The sequence below is a fragment of the Camelus dromedarius genome, chromosome 1, assembly GCF_036321535.1.
Source record: "Camelus dromedarius isolate mCamDro1 chromosome 1, mCamDro1.pat, whole genome shotgun sequence".
Classification (NCBI taxonomy): domain Eukaryota; kingdom Metazoa; phylum Chordata; class Mammalia; order Artiodactyla; family Camelidae; genus Camelus; species Camelus dromedarius.
Window position 1 is genome coordinate 95,015,677 of NC_087436.1, and position 26,118 is coordinate 95,041,794.

At 34.3% G+C, this 26,118-nt stretch overlaps 1 protein-coding gene across 4 annotated transcripts in view; it reads right to left on the minus strand.

Annotated features, from left to right (window-relative positions):
• Window positions 1-26,118, minus strand: part of KLHL5 (kelch like family member 5) — a 71,095-nt gene that overhangs the window by 23,858 nt on the left and 21,119 nt on the right. For 2 of the 4 annotated variants that reach the window (XM_031435895.2, XM_010980389.3), the window contains exons 2-6: window positions 25,774-25,872; window positions 14,536-14,718; window positions 11,754-11,890; window positions 10,935-11,131; window positions 6,446-6,658 (exon numbers count right to left, since the gene is read on the minus strand). In XM_031435895.2, the coding sequence (XP_031291755.1) occupies window positions 6,446-6,658; window positions 10,935-11,131; window positions 11,754-11,890; window positions 14,536-14,718; window positions 25,774-25,872 (829 nt within the window). The remainder of the gene's footprint in view (window positions 1-6,445; window positions 6,659-10,934; window positions 11,132-11,753; window positions 11,891-14,535; window positions 14,719-25,773; window positions 25,873-26,118) is intronic. The other 2 variants (XM_031435900.2, XM_010980390.3) reach the window with 1 other exon arrangement.

The following is a 26,118-nucleotide window of genomic DNA, read 5'->3' on the forward strand; positions in this document are numbered from 1 at the left end:
ATAGCATTTAGTAATTTATCTTTATTATACATAGGTTGCTTTCTTCTCTATTTTACTTTAGACCTCTAAAATTAAGAATGGTTGCTTATTTTTTCTAAATATCTTTTATCCATATATTGATATGATCATACATGGCTTTTTCTCCCTTAAGTTATTGATATAATTACCTTGACAGATTTCCTAATACTCCATCATTCTTATATTCCTGGAAAAAGACCTTCCTGGTCATAGTGTATTATCCTTTTGAAACACTGCAGGATTGTATTTGATAATATAAGGTATATTTTATACATCATATAATTCACCATTGAGGTATACAATTCAATGATTTTTAGTAAATTTACCAAGTTGTGCAACCATTACCATAAAACAGTTTTGGAACATTTTCATCGCCCCAATTAGATTCTACATGCCTGTTTACTGTTAATCTCAGTTCCCATCTTCTATTCCAAGTGCTAATCTGTCTCTATAGATTTGCCTTTTTCAGATGTTTTATGTAAGTTGAATCATACAATATGTGGTCTCTTGTGTCTTGTTTTTTTCATTTAGGATGTTTTTGAGGTTCATCCATGTGTATCATTTCTTTTTATTGTTGAATAATAATTCATTGTATGGATTCACTACATTTTGTCTATCCACTCACCAGCTGACGGACATTCATGTTGTTTCCAGTTTTGGGCTATTATGAATAAAGCTGCTAAGAACATTTGTGTGCATGTCTTTGTGTTGGATATCTATTTTCATTTCTCTTGGGTAGATTCCTAGGAGTAGAATTGCTGCAGCATATGGTAAATTTGTATTCAATTTTTAAGAAACTGCCAAACTGTTTTCCAAGGTGGCTGCACTATTTTATATTCACTCAAGCAGTATATGAGGGTTCCCGTTTCTTCACATTCTCACCCTAGTTATTACTACTTTTTTAGCCACTTGAGTGGGTGGGAAATGGAATTTTACTTTGCTTTTCCTTAATGGTTAATAATGTTGAGAATATGTCCATATTTTGATAATAGAAAAGAAGGAAGAGTCTCTAACAAAAGTCACTGTAATAGCTTGCAGCACTTGGAAACCAAGAACAGCATGCTAAAGGCAAAAAAGCCAAATTAAGACATAAGTCTCAAGACCTATGCCAGAGTATAAATTCTGGTATTAATTATTCCATATTCTGTGCACACAAAATATAGTTATACTTGCTAGAGAAATCATTAATGAATATGCATTGAGTTGGCTCATTTAGATTAATCTTAGTGTTTATATTACTTTCATTATATAGACGTAATTGTTTTAGTCCTTTCTAAATAAAAATAAATGTGAAAAAACTATAGAAAGTAAAGCTTTAGAAGACTTAATAGTGACTGCAATATGAAATAAAATATATTTCTCAGCATGCTGGACAATGTCTATCATTTATGAATAATAGGATTAATTATATTGAAGTAGAGAAAGGAAAGTAATGGAAGAAAATATGAATCCATTAATCCAAGGGTCCAATTAATCAAATGGAAGGCACCAGATATCTGGAAAATCATTCAGAAGGCACAGAGAGAGGATTACAAAATAGAAACTCTCGTATACTCTGCATTTAGGTGAATACTATGTAACTTCTCTGCCATAAGAGAATGGCAAATTATTAAAATGGGAGCATTTAGAAAATAGAAGAAACATTTTCAATTTGTAAATTTTTATCTTCACTCACATACTTGTTCACCATATGACTATTCTCTAAAACTGTCCCCCCTACTACTCAGAGTGAAAAATAGACTGTGAATGATTTATGAGCTCTATAGGCTTTAAAAAATGTTTTGGTATCCAAAACTTATATATTAAAAGAATGCTAAAGGTAAATACTGACATTTTATATTTCTGAATTTTAGTCAAAAACAGTAATGAGAATTGAGAACAGGAAGACCAAGATACCTGTAATACAGGCTAACCACTGGGAACATTGAGAATTTAGGTGTCAAACTCTTTAAAATAATGTCCTAATACAGTTGACCCTTGAACAGTATTGGTTTGAACTACACCAGTTGGCCTATACATGTATATTTTTCAATAGTAATACTACAGTTTAACACAGTCTGTGGTGGGTTGAATCCACAGCTGTGGGGGAACCTCAGAAATGCAGGGCAGACTATAAGTTATACATAGATTAATCCCCATGCTGTTCAAGGGTCTCCTGTATTTCTATCCACATTATTTAAAATGTGATCAAACAGAAAAGTCCAGAAACTTTCAAAGGTAAAATAAAACCACACACATTTGTCTTCTGGATTATTCGGTTTTTTAAAAAGCCACACTGAAATGATCATTTGGTAGAGGATTAAAATTATATATATTATTTCCTACATCATTTTAAGGACACACGACCATAAACTTACTAATGTTTAAGTTGAACCCCTTCTAGCTAGGTTAAATAGAATGTTTCATATCAACAGAGAAGAGTAAGACCTCATTGAGAAAGGAACTATTTCACAAAAGTAAATTCTTTAAGTAACTGGACCCAATGGCAATTAAAAAAAAATCAGTCATTTGTTTGATAGGCATTAGACATTTTTTGTTTTCATCTTTTTGTTTTAATTTTTATTGAGATATATTTGACATGTAACATGTTAGTTTCATGTGTACAACATAATGATGTGATATATGTATATACTGCAAAATGATCACCACAGTAAGGCTAGTTAACATCTACCCCTGCACAGTTACAATTTTTTTAAGAAGTTTTAAGATCTACTCTCTTAGCTACTTCATCATTTTCCTATCTTTTAAAATAAAACTTTCAGAATATAATCCAACATTTTCTTGATGATTTTAGTCTACTTCAAAGCTTTATGACTTGACAACTCCTTTCTGCAAACTTGCCCTTTACTTTTAGTAAGGAAAAAAACAAAAACAAAAACCCCTCTACTATTTCTAAATGTCACAATGGTGCAAACAGTATTATCACTGTAAAAAAGAAAAATTGCTCAAAAAGGTGTTATTAACTTGTTTACATTATACAGGGCAATGTGGCTTCCAGCATTGCTACTCATCAGGCTTGAACAGTGGTTCTCAAACTCGAGTGTGCGTTAGATGCACCTGAGGGCTTTTTAAAACACAGTTTGCCAGGCCCATCCCCAGAGTTTCAGATGCAGTAGGTGTAGAGTGGTGGCCTAATTATTTGGATTTTAAACAGTTTCCCACATAGTGATGATCCTACAGCTAGGATGGCACTTTGGAAGCCACTGGGCTAATCCAGTGGATTATTTTGTGTCTTTATCTTGTCTTCTCTGTAGCATCCCATGATGTTAAAATTTCTTCCTTCGGCAGATTTGGGAACTACCGATAAATATTCGTATTTCCTAGGTTTCCAACCCTATGCTTTTGTGTTCTCTTTGGTTGATGTCACTCTCTTCCCCTTGGCTTCAACAACCTAAAGAAGTAGTTTTCAAAACTTCTCCTTAGAATTTAAGAAGATTAAAGGTGTCAAGAAGCTCTGGGAACAAGGTTCCATCCTCAGCTTCTTTCCCCACCTTCAAAAATCAGCTCTTCATTCTGTATTCTGTCTTAGATAACAGCACCTTTATTAACTTAGTTGTACAAATCAGAATTCTTCTTGACCCTTCATTTTCCAACTCCCCATCATTCACATGGTCATTAAGTTGCATCAGTTCTACCTCCTAAGCAGCTTTTGACCCTGGTAGTTAATTTCTTTACCTCTACTGCCAGAGAGTGCTTAATTCACTTGTCTGAATCCAACAGACTTCCTAATGGATTTCTATTTTGACCTCTCCAATCCATCCTCTGCAATGCAGTCATAGGAGCTTTCTAAAATAAAGGGCTAATAATGCCATTCCCTATTTAAAATCCTTTAGTGCTTTCTCATTGCTTTTAGGATAAAATCTAAACCCTGTGGCATGACTAGCGATTCTTCGTGATCTGCTTCCCTCTCCAGCCTCATCTCCCAACACTGCCCTTTTATTTCTGCACTCTAGCCATGCAAGCTATCTTCAAATTCCAGAACACAATATATTTGCTCATGACTTCATAACTAGGTACAATCTCCCACTTGCCTGAGCTATCATGCCCCTTCCTTTGGTAGCTAACTAAGGATGCAGATTGACACTTCAGAGATTCTCCAGCTTCCCCATGATCAGTCTGGGTGGGCTACTCCAATTATTTTCATAATGTCATGTTTATATATCTATCATAGCCTTCATCCTAGCAATTTTACACAAAGTACATTCAAGAGGCAGAACAGTTCAGTAGAAAAGGCACAGAACTTTATTTGGGTTCAAGTTCTACCTGTGACTCTTATTAGCTCTAATCTATGATGTTAGCCAAGCAGCAAAGGCAAATAAAACTACAGTGCAGAAGGACAGGGATTTATGCAATCACTTTGTAATCTCAAACATACAGTTTTACTTTCTTGTTCTGTTACTTCATTTGTACAACAGGTGTTAGACCAAATGATCTCCAAAGTGCCTTTCAACTATGGCTATGATTATCAGCAGTATCCTGGATAAAAGAAATTTTAAAGGTCTCTGAGAGTCATGCAAATATAGTATCATAAATATTTGAAACTGCAGGACTAAAGTAAATTGTCAGGTTACTCAATTGCACAGATTCTTTTAAAAGTCTATTAGGATTTTTCAGATTTTATTTTCTTTCTCGTAGAAAAGGGTAAGAAAAACATTCTGTTAGGTACCAGTAAAAACAGCTCTCTCTTTAAATCTGATTTCAAGAGAAATGCTTTTTAAAAAAAAATATATGTATATGTGTGTGTGTGTATATATATATATATATATATATATATATATATATATATGTATATATTCAGATTCTTTTCCATTACAACTTATTATAAGACACTAAATATAGTTCCCTGTGCTATACAGTAGGTACTTGTTGTTTATCTATTTTATATATAGTAATATGTATCTTTTAATCCCAAACCCTTAATCTATCCCTGCCCCCGACCCTTCCCCTCTGGTAACCACAGTTTGTTTCCTATGTCTGTGAGACTAAGGAGAAATGTTTTCTGATGTTATTTTTCCTGAATTGTTATCAATTCATGCAGTTTCACTTCTACGAATTCATAAAATATTTTTTACTCTGAAGAGGGAGATCTTTCTTATAAAAGCATCAGCACTGATTTTTGTTTCTGTACGGTAGAGAGCAAACAGTAACTTTTGCTCACAACAACTTGAAATAATACATAATCCTCAAGATGAATACAAATAAAAGGAAGCTCACGGCATTTTAAACAACAACAAAATGTGATCTTGAACAGTAACAGCTCATTCTTTCTCTACTTTCAAGGACTCTATTTAAGGCCTCAAAATAAGCAGCAAAGTATGCAGAGGACATTTTTGTTTATTCTAGCTGAAATTATTAAAAGGGGAAACTATGCATGTAAATATGTGATGACTGATTGCCTTGACTATACCAACCAAATATCTCTCAATTCTAAAAATAATAATAATCATACTATTATTATTTATAGCATATTTTACTTCACAGAACATTTTTCTGATCCTCATAAAAATCCTGTCAGATATAAAGGATGTTATCTCCTCTTGACAGATGAAGAAACCGAGGTATGTGAACATGTCAAATCACAGTTTTAAAACATCAGAGCTAGAACTGTTACCATGTCTCATTAACTTATATATCACCAGAATCCAGCATTTAGTGGATACTTAATCAATGTGTGGCAAATGAATTAATCTAAATTTCCTGGTTCCTGGAGTCCAGTGTTCCTTTCATTAGCAGCTTTATTAATTCTTCAATTGCCAGGATAGGTTTATAGCTGAGTCAAATAAAATTACTAACCCCAAAGCAACAATGTTACTTAATGGATGCAATTTAGGTAGTCAGACCTTCTGGGCTGAGAACATAAACAGATCTTTTTTCAGCTCACTATCTTTTCACCTTAACATTTCATAGGCATATACGTAAAATAACCTTATTGAATAGAAGAGTTAAAGGAAAAAACCTACAGACAAGCTCATGTTAATGTAATTAGCATAAAGGGACTACAATAGTCCTTCAGTATTCTGGGGAGGGGGGATCGGTTCCAGGACCTCTGCGGATACCAACATCTCAAGTCCCTGATATAAAACAGTGTAGTATTTGCATATTAGCTCTGAACAGCCTCCTGTACACTTTAAATCATCTCTAGATTACTTACAATATCTAATACAAGGCATATGCTATGTAAACAGTGGTAAATGCAATGTAAATATTATGTAAATAGTTGCCGGCATGGGACAAATTCAAATTTTGCATTTTGGAATTTTCTAGAAATTAAAAAAATTTTTTTTTTGTAATACATGCTTTGTTGAACCCAGGATGCAGAGCCTGTGGATGCAAAGCCTGAGAATGTGGAAGGCTGACTACTCAAAGTCACAACAACTACTGTTGTTGAAGTTATGACACTGATTTTAAATGATTAAAAATTGTTTACCTGTGGTGCAAGAAGAGGTAGCCTAATATAAGCCAAAAGTTTACTGAGATCTTTCTGTCTCTGTTCCAGATCATGACGGACCCAAGTAAGAAGTGCATTCAATATTGTCTCCTCATTAGGAATGTTCATGTCATCACTTGCTAAGAGTTTTGCAATTTCACTGGCTGGTAATAATACAAATTCCTGGTTTCGAATTACTTCCATGAAATGTTCCTAGAGGGGAAAAAGAGCATACAAACCATATTGTTTCTTTTGTCCATCACAATTTACTTAAAAGAAATGAAACACTTTTGAATTAGATACCAAAAAAGTTTATACTTTAGCTCTTCCTAGTATTATTGCTTGCTAGGAAAGAAACCTTAGAAAATAACATTTAAACTGTAATTATGTTGTTAAAATTCTTATTTCTATTTAAGTAGAATTAAAGTGTTATATTATTTATTACAATTTTAAAAATAAATTTGGGACTTTAGGTATCACTTTGCTCAAGTTAGGGAGTAGTTTTGGCAAGTTTTTCAAAGGAAAATAGGAAAAATGAAATAGACACTGAGATGTATGATACTCTAACATCAAAAGTAGGTTGAGATTTGTGGTTGCCGAAGAATCTGGCCAACAGGGAAGCCAAATACCTGAGTGAGCATGAAGTCATTTCTCTTACCCAGAAATGGCCTCCAGGGTGGCTAAATTTCCCAAGGCCATTCTGGGCCACAAGTGTCCTTAGGGATATCCTAGAACCAGACTGGCCTTTAAAAGTGTTTTAATGTTATTTATAAGACCACCAAGGATTTTAGGTCTGATTTGAAAACTTCAATCTCTTTTAACCAGATTTACATACAAAATTTTTTTGGTCTCATAGCAAAAAGAGCCAAAATAAAAATGTTGACCTAGAATGCACTGGGACTACAGGACTTTAGACTAAAGATGACTCAGTTCTGGCCACATTCTAGAATCAGGCCCTCTATAATTTGAAATGGAAGATAAAAATGCCCTTAGGTGTGAGGTAATAACTTTTACTAGGCTATTATGCTAAACAATCTAAAAAGAAGGGAAATACTCTTTGGTGTGCAAGGTTACAAATGTTAACGCATGAGTTGTTTACATAGTTATGACATAAAAGCAAATGCTAGATGTATTGTCCCTTAATGTTTTTCTTATGCTTCATAAGGCACTGTGGCTAGCTCAACACACAGAGTTTTAGTAAAAAAGGTAAGGCTGTTTAAATTAGAGCTGTTTAAAAATAGCTAAAGCTACTTAAATTAGAGCTAGAGATAAGGACTATCAATAATTATCTTCTATATTAAAATGAGTATTATATTTTTCACATAGCCTCCAGTAACCCAAGTTAGGTACTAATCTAAAATTTATCTTGGGTTGACATTTCATTCCTTTTCTAGAAATTCTTAAGAGGAAAACCATACATGAATAATTAACTAAATTCAATTGCTTCAATTCATCATGATTTGTTAAAGATGCCCAAATGAATCTATTTTAAATGACTGATTATCATTTTTCAGAAATATATTTTAATAAAATCTCAGGGCTGGAATGGCTTCAAGCAAACTGTTCTACTCAATTGCATACTGACATTATAAAATGATTTGGTAACACAAAGCAAGAGCTATAAAAATGTTGAAGCTCCCAACCTAGTTATCCCATGAGTAGTCTAATCCTTAGCAAATAATTCACAAGAGGGGGAAAGAAAGCTGATGCTTTTCTGATGGTGTCTCTCTGTATTATTATTTACAACAGTAAAAAATGGGAAATAGCCTAATGTCCAGCTCTACGGAGTTGTAACTCAATGGACTGTTATTTAGGCATTAAAATTTTCAAAGAAAAAGATTACATGGGTACATGGAAAGACATCTGTTACATAATCTTAGATGAGATTCTGAAGCAATCAAAATAATGTACATTTCTAACTGTTCTAGATTATAGTATACAGCACAGCCAACATTTATACAACACTGAAGTAACTACTGCCATATTTTTAAATGGTATTAATTGGATTTCATCAATGAGAAAAAGATTACATAAATTTTCATTTCATTAATAGTTTATTTGTTGATATATCTATTTCAGAACAATGCCCACTCCATTCTAGTATAATTCGTATTAAGTGACAATTGAGTTTTCAACACCTTGCGGAAATACTACTCAACAAGGTTAAACACAAAGTGCTTCTCAAAAGTATTAATTTGGTGTGAAGCAGGTATTTTAGCAAAATCCAATGTTTTTATAGGTTTTCTAGATGAAGAAACAAAATTTAAAATTGTAAAATCAAATGTTTATTTTATAAATCGATAACAATATTAAATATTTGTAATGCTATAACCAGTATTAAACTTTTTTTAGAGGATAAATTATGTATTCCAGGTCACATTTACTGGCAATGAGAACAAGAACAAGTTTCCAGATTTCAGGATTACAAGAGGGAATTCCCCATCCTTTTCTACTTGTATTCACGCAGGATCAGTGAACATCCCAAGTACACGCCCTATTTACTGATTGTGATAACTGATTTCACTCTATGGCATCGTGCTTACTTCATATTTTAACTCCACTTTATGATACAAACAGCTATCATACTACCAAACACTTGCTAGCATTATGCTCTTTCTCCCTTTGGAATAGTTTTTAAGCAAATGAAATTACTGAGGGATTTATTTAAATTGAAGATTGAACTTTGCTATACATTTCATTCAGTTCCCATAGCAACAGTTCACATTACACAATCTGTCTCTAAATTACTTATTGTTACTAGAATTCAATTTCATGTCTCTGTTGAAACTGAATAATGTCAAATAATGGCCTTGAGAAAAAAAAAACTACCACAACTAATTGGCTATGAAAATAGCTTTATAAACATCAAGCTAATTTAAATTTAATTTGTATCTAAGCCTTTAAGCAGCAATTGTGCCTCTACTGTAAACAACAGGAATGACCTAAATGCATACAAATGTTTTCATGTGGGTAAAACTCCTTTGTAGGAAAGAGATATTACTTAAATTATGAACTGATTACAAAGGAAAAAAAACCCAGCTTTAGTTTACTTATATTCATCTTAGTTCAAAAAGTTTTTGAACTTGAGGTGTAAAGGTTAAAACATGAAATCTACAAGGAAGGAGAAAGACGGAGGGAGAAAAGTATTTCAAAGAACTTAACTCAAAAGATGTTAACCTAGAACCACGCTAAGTCTGTATTGCCCAGTATTGCCCTGTTGCACACTCTGTTTTTTCACTTGAAGCACTTTGCAAATCATAAACAAGAAACATTTCTGAGAAGTGATGACACCACAGGGAGAATAATGAATCATAAAGGTTGTGCTTTTGTCTGAGTGCTTTTGCTCACCCACACAGATCCCTACTGTGCTGAATAGAGCAAATCTATGCAGTGATGGTGATGATATCATTACTGACTGGGTATATGATGTATCAATCAGTGTTTTAAGTGCTAAACTTCCATTAATGCATTTAATCCCCACATCAAACTTATGAAGTAAGTAGAATTAATCTCCCCAATAGTTGTAAATACCTATTCTTACAATTTTTCCAAATCTCTGTTTTGCTAGTGAAATATTCCTAAAGTACTTGTCAATCCCTTCACATACAAAACAGTTCAATGGAAGGGCAGGGGATGGTAGAGAGGGTAGACCGCCCCTGAAAAAAAATCATCTAGAAGTTGACAAAGTCAGTAACGTGGATAATGATATATTCGTATGTCAATGTTATTGGAGGCATTTAAAGCAAAAGTCTTTCATCATTGCCCAGTTTTGAAGACCCACATGTGGCAAGATGGTCATCCCTTAAAAATCCCCACGCATCCCTTCTCCAAACCCCACTACTCTTAAAATGGTGAGGCTGGTCCTAGCAGTATGCCCTCCACGTGCCCTTATTTTCTTGCTGTCCTAGATCAATCTGTAAATCATTATCCTCTAGGCTTCTGAATCAGAACCCCCTGCAATTTATTTTGAGTATGTCATTTGCTACAATTAATATGAACATCTTTCTACATAGCTACAAACATTTTTTATCATGTAGTCAGACTTATCCTTAAGAAAAAGCCTCCCTTTCATCTCCTGTCTGCTGTACCGGTACTGCACCGATACACTACAGTCACTACCACCAACTTTCGTCAGTGAATATGTGGACAATTCTGAAATTCATCCATGTGCTACAGAGTAAAATGTTTGGGAGAAATCCGGCTTCAAAAAGGAGCAGATCTGAAAATCTTGACTGAATGGTCCTAGGCCACTGCTCAGCTTATTAGTGGCTGTGATAATTTGAGGCTTGACTCTCATACCCAGGAGAAATATTATTTGGTGTTTTCCCTCATAACTCAATGGAACTATGACACACTAGACAGTGAACCTGCACCTGAACCTCAAGACATACGGCAGAGCCCTGGGAGAACGGCAACATGGAGATAAGCCTGCAGCAGTAAGGAATCAGGCAGAGAGCATGTGCCTTCCGGCTTTCCAGAAAATACATACCATAGTGTAATTGTGAGCCACTTTATGCAAATCTGTACAACCTTGAGCATCAGCAAAAGAACGGATTCCAAGACAGTTGGATGGGTGAAGCTGTTTCATTAAAAACTTACAGCATGCTTCTACAACCTGTGAAAGCTGAAGAAGGCAAGCTGTAGATAACAGGCACTCAATATTATCTTCTTTCAATTCAAGGCGGCCTTAACGACAAAAAGAAATTCCGTTAACTGTGGAAACATATGAACTTTAGTTTGTAAGGTAACTGGCGTAGTATTTTATTTTATTTTATTTTATTTTAACATTTTTTATTGATTTATAATCATTTTACAATGTTGTGTCAAATTCCAGTGTTCAGCACAATTTGTGCGTAGTATTTTAAAGTAAGAGCTCATTACACATATTCCAGACATAGATGATTTAAGACATTCAAAAAAGAAAAAAAAAGTACTAAATACGAAAAAAGAATTATTAGCTCTTTGTGACTCCTACTAAAATAAAAACTAATAGCTTGTTTCCAGAATTTTTAAAGAATGATTTAATTAGTAACATATTATATAAAACTCAAATTTTAAGTGTGATAATTCTAAAACATTACATAGCTCATCTAATTATTACATGAACACTTAAAAATATCATTCAAAAGCTTAATTATGGTAATCATTTTAAAGGTTCTAATATAGATACAGGAATCATGAGGGGTGGTGGTTATAACAGTAGAATTAACTGTTGGCTGTGGCAGGCTTTATTAAAAGCAGAAATCTAAGATCTAATAATGAAATTTAAATCTAAGAGGTATCAAGTTTCTATTTTCAGATTTCTTACCTGTATATGCATACTGAATCAAGGACCAGAGTGAATTTGGCTCTACACCTTCCATTTTTATTTCTTCTTGTCTTGCTTCCCTGACATCATTAGTAAACATGGCAGCAAAATAATCTGAGACAGAGGAGAGCACCAATCTGAGAACATATTAGAAGAAAAAAAGATCAGTGACAACATCGAAGCTGATGTTCACTAGGAAGTGCGGCTGCTTTCTCTCCTTCTTTCTCTTTTCTTTCTCTCTTTCTTTCTTTCTTTTTTTTTTTAACTTTGTTACCCACAGAAAGTGCTTGGTCCTGAGAAATGCATTTTAAGTTTGACAAATTGCTTTATGCTCTAGTTCCTCCCTTTGAATAATAAATTACCATTACTGAAAATTTTCTGCTGAGATAAATGACTTACCCATTCACTATTCAAATATCCCCTTTTAACATCCTGAAAAAAAAGCTACAAGCTCACAGCATTAAGCTGACAATATAAAAAGTGGGGGGAAATGTAAAGGTTCTCCTGTTTATCACTTCTGAAAATAACCTGTTTTTTTTTTAATTGTAGAAGTAGTAAATATATGAGACATTTGAGACTGGTTTTAGTAGGTTATTTTTAACTTTTATGATTTTTCAATTATTACAGTATATTATAATGTTTGTGCTTTGTCATAAAATTATCTTTGTTACCACAATACAAAGCGGTGTATTCTGTTACAATACATTACTATATATTAAGTATGTCTCTGTCCAGATTTTTGAGTCACATATAAGCAAAAATAGGTTATTTATATATATATTTTTCAAAACATACATTTTTTATTTGATAATGTGTCTTGAACATATTTCCATATCAGCACACTTACAGAGATTTACTTTATTTGTTTTTTAAAGAAGTAGAAATTCTGATACAGATAATAGTTGAAGCTCCCTGTGTTCCTCTGTAATTCCCTTCTCCTCTCTCCCCAGGAGGGCACTGCTGAGTTGTAGGGTTTGCTAAATTGCTCTCCAAAGTGCTGTGCCAATTTACTCCCCCACCAGCACTGTTTAAGAGTTAATCTTGCCCCACAATATTGTCGGATGTTAAAATTTTTGGCCATCTGCAAGGTGTTAAATGGTATCTCATCATTCTTTTAATTTTCATTCACCTGATTGTTAGTGAGGTGGAAGGTATTTTCAAATGTTTATTGGCCATTCAGGTTCCTTCTGAGAACTGCCCATTCATTCATTCACTGAGCAAATACTAAGGCACACCTAGTAAACACTGGGCACTGTTCTAGATATTTGAGATACATTAGAGTAAAAAATAGACAAAAGTTTCCTTCTCTTATGCAGTCTTATATTCTACAGGGAAGGGAGACAAACAATACACAGCAGAAGTAAATTCTATAGTACATCAAAAAGTGACAAGGGCCATGGGGGAAAAAGCAGCAGAAGGGCAAATGGGGAGTGGATGGTGGGTTTAAATAGGTGGTCTCACTGGAAAGTGACATTTGCGAAGGGACTTGAAGGAGGTGCAGGAATTCATCATACAGGTATCTGGGAAAAGCATTCAGGCAGAAGAGCAGCCAACGCAAAAATCCAAAGGCATGAGCCGTATGCCTGGCAGGTGCAAAGAACAAAAGGGTCAGTAGGCTCTCAAGTGGAGTGAGCAAGGAGGAGAGCAGGAGGGCAGAACAGTCAAGAGGTAATGGCAGGCTGAACCACACCAGCCACTGTGAGGACATGGCTTTCACACTGTGCGTGACATGAGCGGTCACTGGGAAGTCTGATCAGAGCAGCAACCAGATCTGAGTTCCATTTTAAAGGCCCACTCAGGTTGCTGGGTAGAAAACAGAATGCGGAATGCAGAGGAAAAGAGTGAAAACAGGAGTTTCTTGCAATCCAAGTGAGATGGTGATGGCTGACACAAGTGTCGCAGGTAAGGTAATGAGTTCTGCTTTGGAAACAGAGAATTTGAGGTGATTTTATGAAATTCAGATTGAACTATCTTTCTAATAAACCCATGCTCATAATATGGACTTTTTGTCACAATATATAGTAGCATCTCAATAAATATATGCTGATTGAGTCACTGAAAACTCTAAGACCAAGCCCATTCTTCCTGATTCTACTTTCACTCAGAGGGTTTAACAAAACTTTTGGGACAGAGTGTTAATTAGTCTTGAAAGGCATTAAAAAAAAAAACCAAAAACCTCTGGGATCATAATAGTGATTAACAATGAACAATTAAATACGGAATTATTAGAAGAAAAATAATGAATTGTTCTTTATTAAATGGCTCCCATTTCCTTTCCTTACATCAAGAAATAATACTTCATTTGTGTTAAAGGCTTTTTTTTCCTGAGCACCACTGCCTTTCATATTTCCTGGAGGTCAGCAAACAGAAGTTGGGAGAGATGTGACTACTTAAAAACTCAACAGTTTTGTCACTCCATTCCACCAGCTTTTTTGTTTCTAAATACTCACAGCTCTAATTTCCATTGAGTTTATTTAAATTTATTTAATAGGAAAATTAGGTGGGGTGCTGCTCATAGTAGCTGAAATCTATATCAAATAATATTGACTGATTTCAGGCTGGTATGTCTTGTTTTTATGCTTCTAGAGATGAAGTGACCTTTTTTGGGTCTTTTAATGTGTAATAACATCATATGCACTGTTTTCTTTGCAGAAATTCCATGAAATTTAAACCATCACCAAAATACTCCATGGAATAATTAATTAGAACAAGTTACCTTAACATGCATAATCAAATTATCAAGAAAATAGTTCACACATAAAGAAGTTTAGAAAACAATTACCTATGAGCCGGAATTCTGCGATCACCAGCAACCAGAATTACATCACATAACTGTTTGTGTCTCAAATAGTTTTCCATCTTTTTGAATGTTTGCTCAGCATGATTAAGGGCTTGGAAGAATTCATCTGATGAACATGGCTCCATAGTATGGCAGGATGATAATGTCTGACTACTATTGGAGGTCCTGAAAAGAAAGAGAACACATGTTTTGAAATGTCACTATCACGCTAAAAGTATCTCTCTTTCCTATCAAGTCCTTTTAGAGCCTTTAAATGTAATAGAAGTGATGCTACCAGCCAGTACTAATGTAATCATTCATCATTTTTGCCTTTTAAAATTGGTTATGGCTCAAAGCATATGTGTGTCTTGCAAACATTGTGAGTGTGACATCTTCTAGTTAATAGCTACACATATTCTTTGTCCATTCTTGAGGTCTCTCCTCTGGTCAGTACAACACCTCTGCTGAAAAAGAGCCAAAATATATTCACATTGATAGCTATAGCTCCTAACATTATATTTAAGGGTTTAAGAGATCATTTTTTGAAGGGTAGGAAGGCAATTAAACTATCTTGGAGATTTAAATCCAAGCCATCCTTTACTTAAAAATGGGTTATGTTTCACAGTTGATTTATAAGATAACTATTTAGAATACAAAATATATTATCATAAAAACAGTATTATAAATAATTCATTTGCTTCTCTGGCTAGTCTTCAAAAGCTGGAGTAACCTATAACTCAGATCACAGTTTAAAGGAATTTGATGGCCTAATCTAGGTATCTAAAAACTGTCTGAAATTTCCAAGTTATAACTTGAAGAGTATGAGTTCTGTTTTCATTATAATATACTGATAGAAATGGTGAAAAAATTAAAAAATTGGGACTAAGAATGAAATCCTACATCCACTCCTCCCAAGATCTCTTCTCCAAGATCACTTGAATCAAGTGATCCCTTAGTTATGTAATCAATATCCCTTAGTTATGTAATTAACTACAAAGCCACCAACTGTGCCACAACTTAGTTCTCATTTCTTGTCAGATTTACTTTAAGGATATTGTGATTCTGATGTTTTGTTGAATCTAGCCTCACTATATCTTAAGAGAATTTTCTTAATATAAATAGCTAATAACCTTATCAAAAAAGAAAAACCTCATTGGATCTTTTAAAATAAAGGAAACTGAAGCCAAGGAGATCAAGTGCCTTGCCAGAAGCCATAGAGTTTGTTCATGGCAGAAATAGAGCTGTTGTAGTGACTACTAATTGCTCAACAAAAACTTCTTTCTTTTTCTCCTGGGAATATAGCTAGACATCATTTCCCAGCCTCTCTCTCAGATAGGTGCAGTCTTATGATGGAAATGAACCATGTCACCTACAGGTTAAAGTGGCTAAGAGCAGGTATGTAGTTCCCATTCTTTCCTTCTCTATCCACGGGCACCAAGGACTTACATGGAAGAAGAGTAAAATATACACATGCAAAGTCACTCAAGTAAGAATGCTCATGTTGACTGAGGTTTATCAGTTTCAAAAGTTATCAGTGCCTTGACTAATACATATCTCTACCTAAATTCTCCCAGCCCATCACATTGTCAATGCCATACAAATATGGGCCCTAAAAAATGTTCTTGGAGGGTAATTGTCAATAATGATAATAGAAGCAAAATATGTATTATCTAGAAGGTATATACTGTGCACTATGAATAATACTGGCACTTGGAAAATCTGGTAGAATATACTCAACTTTATATTTAAGATCATTAGTATAAAAATGTATTGAGTAATATGTTGCTTATATATGCAAATAAATGAAAATTAGAAACTATTTAAAAATCTAGGGAAAATGTAACATAAGCAAAAATAAATAATGTTGACTTTGATGAATAACAACTTGAAGATTGAAAACATTTCTCAAGAAAATGAAGTTTGTATACTGTCAAAATACTGACAAATGATTTATGAGTACTAGTGATCTAAGAAGGAGGGAGGATTAGAACACTGATTTGTATAAGCCCAAATTCTTCCAAGAACAAGAAAAAATGAGGTAAGTAACTTTTTTCTTGGGGCTGCTATATTTTGTATCACATTTCTTATACTTTATATTAAATTCTCAGTAATGACTAAACATGAGTTAGTTGAATGTTTTTTGAGTGATCAATTGCCATCATCCAAATATAAATGCTAATCAATGTTAAATTTTGAAAAAACAACAGAATTTATAATACTAACATCACTAAGTTATTACAGGCTAGCTTTGATGTTGGTATAAGCTCATTTAATAAAGAGACCATTTCTTTTCTTGACAAGAACTTTAATAGTGGAAATATGGAAAGCATTTCAGCATTGTGTTCAAGGTCTCTTTCCTTAAGACTGATTCAGTAGGTCTGAGGTGAGACCTAAACATCATATTTTTTAAAAGCCTTACAGGCGATCCTAACACACATCGCAGGCTGAAGACCATCGGTACACTTCAGACAAGAGATGGATACATTATACAAATCAGCATGTGATGAACTTACAGATTTAAAACACTGATATACACAACACTTCAGACATGTGTAAACTTGAATTTCTTTCACTATTTTCAATGAACTAGCAGAACTTAATAGAATATTTTTCAAAATGAGCATAAAGGTAAAACATCAAAATTGTTTATATACATATGCATTAACAAAACAACTATGCTTCTATAAAACAGTATTTCAAACTTCTTGATTTCCTTTCAAGGCTTTGACTGCTAGCATACGTTGAATAAACATATTATTTCAATGTGACAATTCACTGAGGTTTCTGGGTATAGCAATCACTCCCACTGCTCCAAATGAAGGATCAAAAGAAGTGCAGGCGTCTGATTTGTAGACTATGGAAAAGTGAAGCCATCCATTCACAAAAGGAACATGGAAGAGGTAGGAACAGAGCTACTCAGACTTGAAGAGCTGCACAGCTTTCTAGCATTTCTTCTTCTGCCTTGTTTTTAAGAAACGTAGGACCTTGCACATGCAACTTTAATAATGCAAGAATTTACTTAAAAAAAGAATTTACTGCATATCCATCCCAACTACAGAACCCTAGGTATGGTTCTATACCCTAAGTATAGGTTCTCTAGGTATGAGAACCATTATATACAGAATTTTTACACCTAGAAGGAACCTATGCAGTCATTTAATTCAACTCCTTTATTCTGCAGACAAGAAAATTTGAGGCTCAAAATGGCTCAAAGTGATCAACCAAGGACATACAGGTAGCTGATTATAAAGCCAGGATCAGGAGACATTTGGAATGTTGGTCAAACCACTCGCAAAAGAATGGACATTTTTGCTTACATTTACCCTAAGGCGTCAGTGAGTGTAAGGACTAAGGGGATGAAGGGAGACAGATGGTACAACAGGAATGAAGATAACATACCAGAAAAAGGGGCATTAAAATTAAGGATCTTAGACAAAAGTCTACTGCTATGTCACTGCCCCTTAGCTGGGTGTAAGAGAGCACGTCTCTTAGGCTTCTATGGGACGGAGATAATATCTCTATCCCTTACTAATCAAATGTTTTTAATACTCTGGCTCTGTCTAATTACAGTGTTAATACTTTCTTACTGTTTTTTTCCAATTATGTGATTTGGTTTGAAGGTTGAATTGGAGAGGTATGGTGTAGTGACTAAGAGCATTTTACGAAGGAAGGCTCTAGAGCCGTGCTATCCAATATAGTAGCTACTACACCCATGGGGCTATTTTAATTAAAATAAAATAAAATAAAAATTCAGTTCTTTAGTTGAACTAGTCATATTTCAAATGCTCAAGCAGCCCCCTGAGGCTAGTGGCTGCCAGACTGGATGCTGCAGATACAGAACATTTCCATCACTGCAGAAGGTTCTATTACATAGCGTTGATTCAGCTCTGTCACTAGTATCTGGACAAGTTATTTAACTTCTCTAAACCTTACCTTCAACAGCAGTACAGTAATGAGTAACACATAGTACTTTCTTTTAAAGGATCCTTCATGGGAGGATTATTAAATGAAATAATAAGTGCATAGCCCCAGCACAGAATAAGCACACAATCAAGGTAAATAAACTACTCTTAGTAGACCCTCCTTTTTCAAAGGCCAAAGGGAAGGCCTGTAATCTCAGCCTTTTGTCTTTATATAACGTTGATTGTTTGGTTGTCCTCCTAAAGTGGTCCCCAGTATTATCAATTTTTGTAACTAAATTTCATAATTCCTAAGTAAAAATGGCCTTTAATAAACTCAATGGACATCCTAATCCATAATATAAACATCTGAGAATAGGCCATTTATGGAACACTGAGACATATTTCTCTGGGATTTCTAACTTGATCTTTACCTGATAGCAGAGGAAATATATCTAACACCTCTGTTTAGTTTTATTTCTTTGATGTTACTAAGACGGTAAGTCACATTTCAAAGAATTGCATCATGATCATGAGATCATTCAAATCTTTTTATAACAGACATTCCACTGTCATGAACTCTACATTGCTAAGTATTTCCAGGTTATAAGGAAACATTAATTTTTAGCTTACTGTCCCTCTGCAGTAGGCAATGAATTTGAAAGTCAGAAAAATGCCTTAATGTAGAAAAGAAGTAAATACCAAACAAATTAAGTCACCAACTATTTACAGAGTAGCTCTTAGATGCAGCATGGCACCAGTTGTTAGAAACTGTGGGGATATGATAAGAAGATATGACTTGTTTAGTGAAGGGACTTGGAATTTGAAGATTCAAGTTCTGTAAAGTGGAAAAAATTAACCAGCAACACTAATACTTGCAATTCTTCAGATTTCACACACGTGTGTAGAGGCACAGACTATGTACTGTGGCCAATATTACCATTTTATTGCAAACTATTTAGATTTCTCCACTTTCATCACCAGAACTTGCAAGAGGCTTTCTTAACAGAGTAATTTTTCAAAAGAAGTTTTAAAAAATCAATTCACAAGAATTATACTGTATATGACTTTGAGTAGAAAACAAAGCTGCATTGAAACTCTAAAGAGTCCGTTTGGCTCACTCCCCAGGTAACTGATTCACTCCCAGCCCCCTGCCTCAGCTTCTGGCATTCAGAATTCATGTTTTTGCCAAAGCGCAAATGACTATATCATGAATCTTTTGGCATCTTTTACGCATATTCAAAATCACAAATGTAAACTAAGAATGTACATTGCTTAGTATAGACTAGCAGTCTCTAAAAAAATTTATGTATATCCTTTTCAGTATACTTTTAGGCATGTACCCCAATATATGGATATTTATTAGTTTATAAAAGATATATATATATATACACATATGCATACCATTGTATAATTATTATTTATATTATAAAATAGAAAAATGAGGTTTAAGAGATAAAATGTAAATAGACTTTCTAATATATATATACGCATATATATATTTTACTATTTCTCCAACAGATCACCTGATACATCCCCAGTTGGAATGTAATTGCTATCAGAATATACAGAAAGGAAAGATCCATATGGGCTAGTGTTTCGAAAGGCAACAGTAGCGGATGAGATCTGAAATACGCCCTAGAGTTCAGACGAGTAAGGAGGAGGAGGAGTTGGGGTTATCATTAAGGACAGGACAAGGCAGGTGTATAAAAAGAAACGACAAGAGGCAAAGAATATTTCTCAAGAGAAATATTGTTTCGTTTTAGAATTTAAGGGGTTCTCTTCTGGTCCTGTGGCCGGACTGTCTATGGTGAAAGTTAAATGTTGTTTGTAAGAATCAAATTTTCTTAAACAAGATAATAACCAGTGTGAAGGGGAAGGGACACTGGGCACTCTCATACAATGCTGCTGAGAATTAAAATAGCAGTGATGTTCCTGAACTGAATTTGAGAATACAAATCAAAAACTCTAAAAATGTGCACACCTTTGAGACTTTATCCAGAGGAAATAATGACCTGTATGTAGGATCTGGCTACAGGGAGGGTTTATCACAGGCTGTTTCTAACAGGAAAATATTGGAAACAGTCTAAATTCAAAAAACAAAAAAAGAGTAACGGTTAAATAAACAAAAGGTGTGTTTGTGCAAACATTTTTAAAGACATAGAACATATGACATGGAAAGCTGTTTTAGTGGATATTGCTTTTGCCTACTCGGGAGTCTTTCTTAGGGTAACAGACCCATCTTTACCTTTTGGGAAACCGCACATTCCCCACCTCAGTCCACAACAGGCAGAGCTGAAGCTTCCCCCTGGGCAAAGGTGAGGTAGGGACTGAGGCCTGGCCAATAAGAGTATCATCTCTTCTGGCAATGATGATTGGTTTGGGTGGACATATGATCCAAACAAGGCCAATCAGAGTCAGTTTCAAGATGTTTGTTGGCAATCTTGGAAAAGGGTCACTCTGTTTCCATTGAGGAGGCTAAGCCGATAAAAAGTAAATTTGGAGCTGCTAGTGGCTTTTTTGCTACTACACAGAAAGCCTGCCCGAGAAAATGCCATCACAAAGGAAAAGAGAATCTAGAGAGAAAAAAAGATTTCTGGCATTATTTGAGTATCTGGATTCAGACATGTCTAAAGACATTAGACTTCTTATTTACTTATGTGAATCAAAAATTTCTAATTTTTGCTTAAGTTAGTTTGAGCTTGTTATTTGTGACTAAAAGAGTCTTAATTTTAACGTTTACATTGGGCAAAAAAGTTTACAAAATAAGATGTACAGTAAGATTCATATTTTTATTCTAAAAACATATTTCATTATATTTAAAATATACTGGAAGGATACTTCCTCATATTGTTAATGGTTGTTATTTTGTGGTGCCAGGGTAACTAGTGATTTTTCTTTTTCCATTTTTGCTTATCTTTATTTGTGAATATCCCTTTGGTAAAAATAGTACAAAATATGCGGGGAAAAAAGCTCATTAAAAAATTAGATCCAAAGATTTCTGAAGAGTTCTAACCAGCTGTCTTCACCTCTTGCACCCTGTTGATTAACCCCCAAACCATTCTTCACATCTACCACAGTAATGAGTTTTAGCAGGACACATGGCTCCCCAGGCAGAGGCTATATCTGAGCCTCCCTTGCAACTAGTCATGGCCACGTGACTAGGCTTTCCACAATGGAATGTGAACAGAACTGATAAATGCAACTTGTGTTATTTGTTTAATTTCCTTCCTTTTCTTTCGTGGTCCTTCCCACAGGCTAGGATGCAGAGGGGGAGCTGAGGAAACACTGACCACAAAGAAGGAATAACACCCAACAAGATGGAGAAACAACATGGAAGGAACCTGGATCTCTGAATCAACTTGTATAGCAGAGCTACCTGTCTGTCCTGGGCCACTGGCCCATCTGCTAGGTCATAGAGAAACAAACTTCTATTTTATTTGAGCCACTGTATTTCCGAATCTCGTTGATATATTATCTTAGCCTCTTCCCTACTAATATACTCCCTAAAGTTAAATAACCAAATTACATGTCTCTGTGCATATGAGTGATTATGTGTGTGTTTATCATTGTTTTCATGCCTAATTATCTAATTCTAAAAACATAAAACTTCACTATCCAGTTCCAAATAGATGAAAATAAAATGTAAGCAATAAGTGTCATAAAGATAGGTTCTTCTGTCTCAAAAATCTGGGGTTATAAAGGCCAGTTGTGCCACTGTAGAGTCTTTTTCCCTAAGCTGATTCTTTCTGGGAACTAATATGATTCCAATAAATTCCTATTCTGTTTAAATCAGTCAGTCAATTTCAGTTGCTTAAAACTAAGAACACTGATTGACACAGTGTACAGATAAGCTTTAGGGGGTTCATGAACTCCTTGAACCCTACATGAAATACTTAACACACACGAGTGCACATACATGCACATACCTGCACACACATGTGGAGGGTTTCTGGGGAGAGGTTCCGTAGTTTATGTCAAGGGAATCCATGCTATGACTTGGGCCTATATGTGCGAGGGAGGACAATGCAATACATCCTTCCTAGATACGAGTACATTGTAGTTGAACTTTGCCATCTCTGGAAACAAATTTTTTTTCATGTGGAAATGTGGAAGATTTTAATTTTAAACTGAACCAGAATTAACAGATTGATTTACACAGGGAGAAGTAGCATAAAGAGGGTCAAGCAAAAGGAGATGGCGCTTGAGAAATGGTATATTATAAAGATAACCCCCTTGTTGGGAGAGGAGAAGAGCCTAAATGCCTTCAAGATGAGTCAAAGAATAGTAAATCAACTGACAAGGGATAGAAGAGTTCAGTGATATCTGCAGCTGAAACACAGGGTAGCAAGCATCCAACAAGATGGACTGGGTGACTGTGGGTAAAGAGCTGTGGGCATGTCAAGAGACTACACCTGTAAGCCAGCCAGCCTTGGCTTTTCCAAGAGCCAGCCTGGGAAAATTAGTCGAGGAGAGCAGGTGAAACTGGTTAGAATGAATCATTAACTATTATGTTAACCCAAGTTGAAGTCAGTGATTAAATGAATAGGCACAGAGAGCTGCCTACTGGTATGTGAGCATGAAGTCTACATCTTAATTTTTTGGGTTCAAAAATGCAGCTGTTTCCAAGTGATCAAGGTCAATATCAATAATGACAAGTCTGATTGATGGGATGTATCTTTGATAAGATGTGATGAAAATGGCACTTTACCTTTCTGGTCTTCCTCCCCCAAACTCATAACTCAGTCTAATCACAAGACAAATATCAGAAAAATCCCAGTTGAGTAAGACATTCTACAAAACACCTGACTCCCCAAACTGCCAAGGTCATCAAAACCAAGTCTGAGAAACTGTCACAGCCCAGGGGAGCCTAAGGAGATGAGATGATTAAATGTAACTAGTACCCTGGACAGGATCCTGTAACAGAAAAAGGATTTTTAGGTAGAAATTAAGGAAATCTGAATAAAGTATGGACTTTAGTTAACAATAATGTATCAATATTGGTTCAATAGTAACAGATATACCATACTCGTGCAAGACATTAATAAGAGGAGAAATTGGGTATGGGGTGTATAGGATCTCACTCTACTATCTCAGCAATTTTCCTGTAAATCTAAAACTGTTGTAAATTTATATAGGTTTTTAAAATGCAGTTTCATTTCACTTACTAACCTTGAGCAAGTTACTTACCCTTTTTGTGCCTCACTGGCCTCATCTGTATAATTAGAATGATAATAGTAGCAATCTAACTCAGAAATTTGTAAAGATTAAATGAGTTAATATAGTACTAAAATGCTTAGAACAGTGTCTCACAGACAGTAAGTACCCAGTCAATATGAGCTATTATTTTTTTGTGGATACTGTAGAGTAATATTTTATATACATTGACTAAAAATAGTCTGACATATAAAATATTAAACCCTAACTTTATAAACAAAGTTTGAAATAAGAGATTTCACCCAATATGTCAAAATTACATAATTTCAAAGCTGGCAAATCAAGTAAAGTGTAAACTGTGTTTATACTATAGGCACATGGTGAGCCACCATGTAAACCTTGCAGCCCTGGTGAAAATTCATCCTGAGTGAAAGTCTTAGGAACTTACTGCTCACACAGAAGGTGACAACTCTGTTGCTTAAGATCTAAAATTCTTCACGGTGTAAAAAACAAAGTTTGTATTTTAACAATGAAGTAATGGCTTAGATGATTCCTATGGAGAAAAAGTGGCGAGGCTACAGACCCAAGATCAAAGTTAAAAGGTGAGAAACTTTTAAATCACTTAGATATGTGGCAGCAGAAATCACCCTAAGTCTAAGGCTCAAGAAGACATTTCTCCTGCATAGACTGCAACTGATCAAACACATTAGCAACATGTGATGCCTCCTAACTTCCACTTTCAATTAAATTGTCTACCCACTGTAGGTATATGTATAAATACACTCAACTGATTTCCTCTTTTTCTAATAACTCAAAATTTCAGTCTAAGTTCTGAGATCTGTGTAAGTATTATGGCCATGTAAATGAGAAATTTTCCATATATCTTATGTATTTTCCCATTATGCCTTCAATATTTTAAGATATCAATCTATATAGTATATGCAAATAAAATGTTTACTATATATTTTATTATTTGCAAATATTATATAAGAAAAAGGACTATTCCCAAGTTATATACAAAATTTGATGAATGTCAGTGTAGCTTTTTTTTGACATTAATGGTGATAGTTTTTGATTTGTTTTACAGTAGAGGGCAAACACCTAGAGAGATTGCTCACTTAATCAAAAAGCTGGAGGAAAATAAATGTATCCTCATGACAAAGATCAAAGACTCATAGCTGAAGGATCAAAGGAGAATGTGAGAATTAAATATATTTAATCTAGAAAAAAGTGGAAAAGTGAAAGTATACACACAATTGACATACCTAAAATCTGAATGTTTTTTACTTTTTTGCAGTAAGATGTTAAGATAAAAATTTCAAGCCATCAAGAATATTAAATATCTTTCACACATTTCCTCTCTTATATCTAAAAATCAGAGACATTTTCTTTAATCCCTTTTATTTTCAAAATGATATTTTAGAAATTGGTGACTACAGATGTAAACTGTTTACTCCCCATCTTGTTATTTACTTTCAATTTTCTTAATTAGCATTTTTAAAACAACTAGCATGTTAAAACAATTAGTATTTTTAAAACAACTTATTTTAGATTTAAAAAGTTTCTTATTTTTATAACTTCTCTAAATAAAAATGTCAGTTATGTTCTTGAAGGATGCACATAGCAATCTCTTAATGAAAAAAAAGCAATCTTTTTCTGTCATAATGAATATCCCATCAAGATATTTCAATATGGATTCTACAGAACAGATTAACTTAATTTCAGTAATCATTAGCTATGCAAATTACCTTTGCTCTAAGGAAGTAAATTATACCATGTGTGTATAACCTTTCTAAGATTATACATGTATATAAGTTTTATACTCACATTATGTATAATCTCTCCAGGTAGTAGATACATGTTAAGGTTTTTATACTTAGGCTGGTAAATGAATGAATGTTTTGTTTTTTTTCCAATTTTGTTAAAAATGTTCTTGATACTTTGTATTGATTTCCAAATGAAAAGATGATTACTCTTCAGTTTCCCACAAAAATGATAAACCCTGAACCTTTTACTATATAAATTACTCTCTTTATGGCAACAAGTACCCAAAGAAAATACAAAACAATCAAACCATATTAACTCAGTTGCTCTCCATATTAAAATTATTAGTGGCTCCTATTCCCTTAAGATACTGCTAAATCATGAACTAATTTTAAAAATTGTAATTAAATACACTAGTTACCTATGCAGAGATATTCCCCTCTCTTCATTATACATATGATTATAGATGACTGGTCTATATTTATTATTATTCCAACACCACAGTTCAGAATTCCATATTCTGAAGATTAGAAGAGAAGGCAGTAAATATTCCCCAGTAAGAGATTATTGAATATATGAACTCATTTTGTCTCCATCTCTTATGATGCCTATATTAATAACCAACATACAAATTACAAGTGCTATTAAAACCTGCAGAGAAATTTTAGAAGAAAAAGGATCCAGTAATCAATTTAGAAAAATAATAAGCCTTTAAATATTTTTGAGTGAAGATGATCAGAAAGATGACTTTCAAGGCTCTAACTTG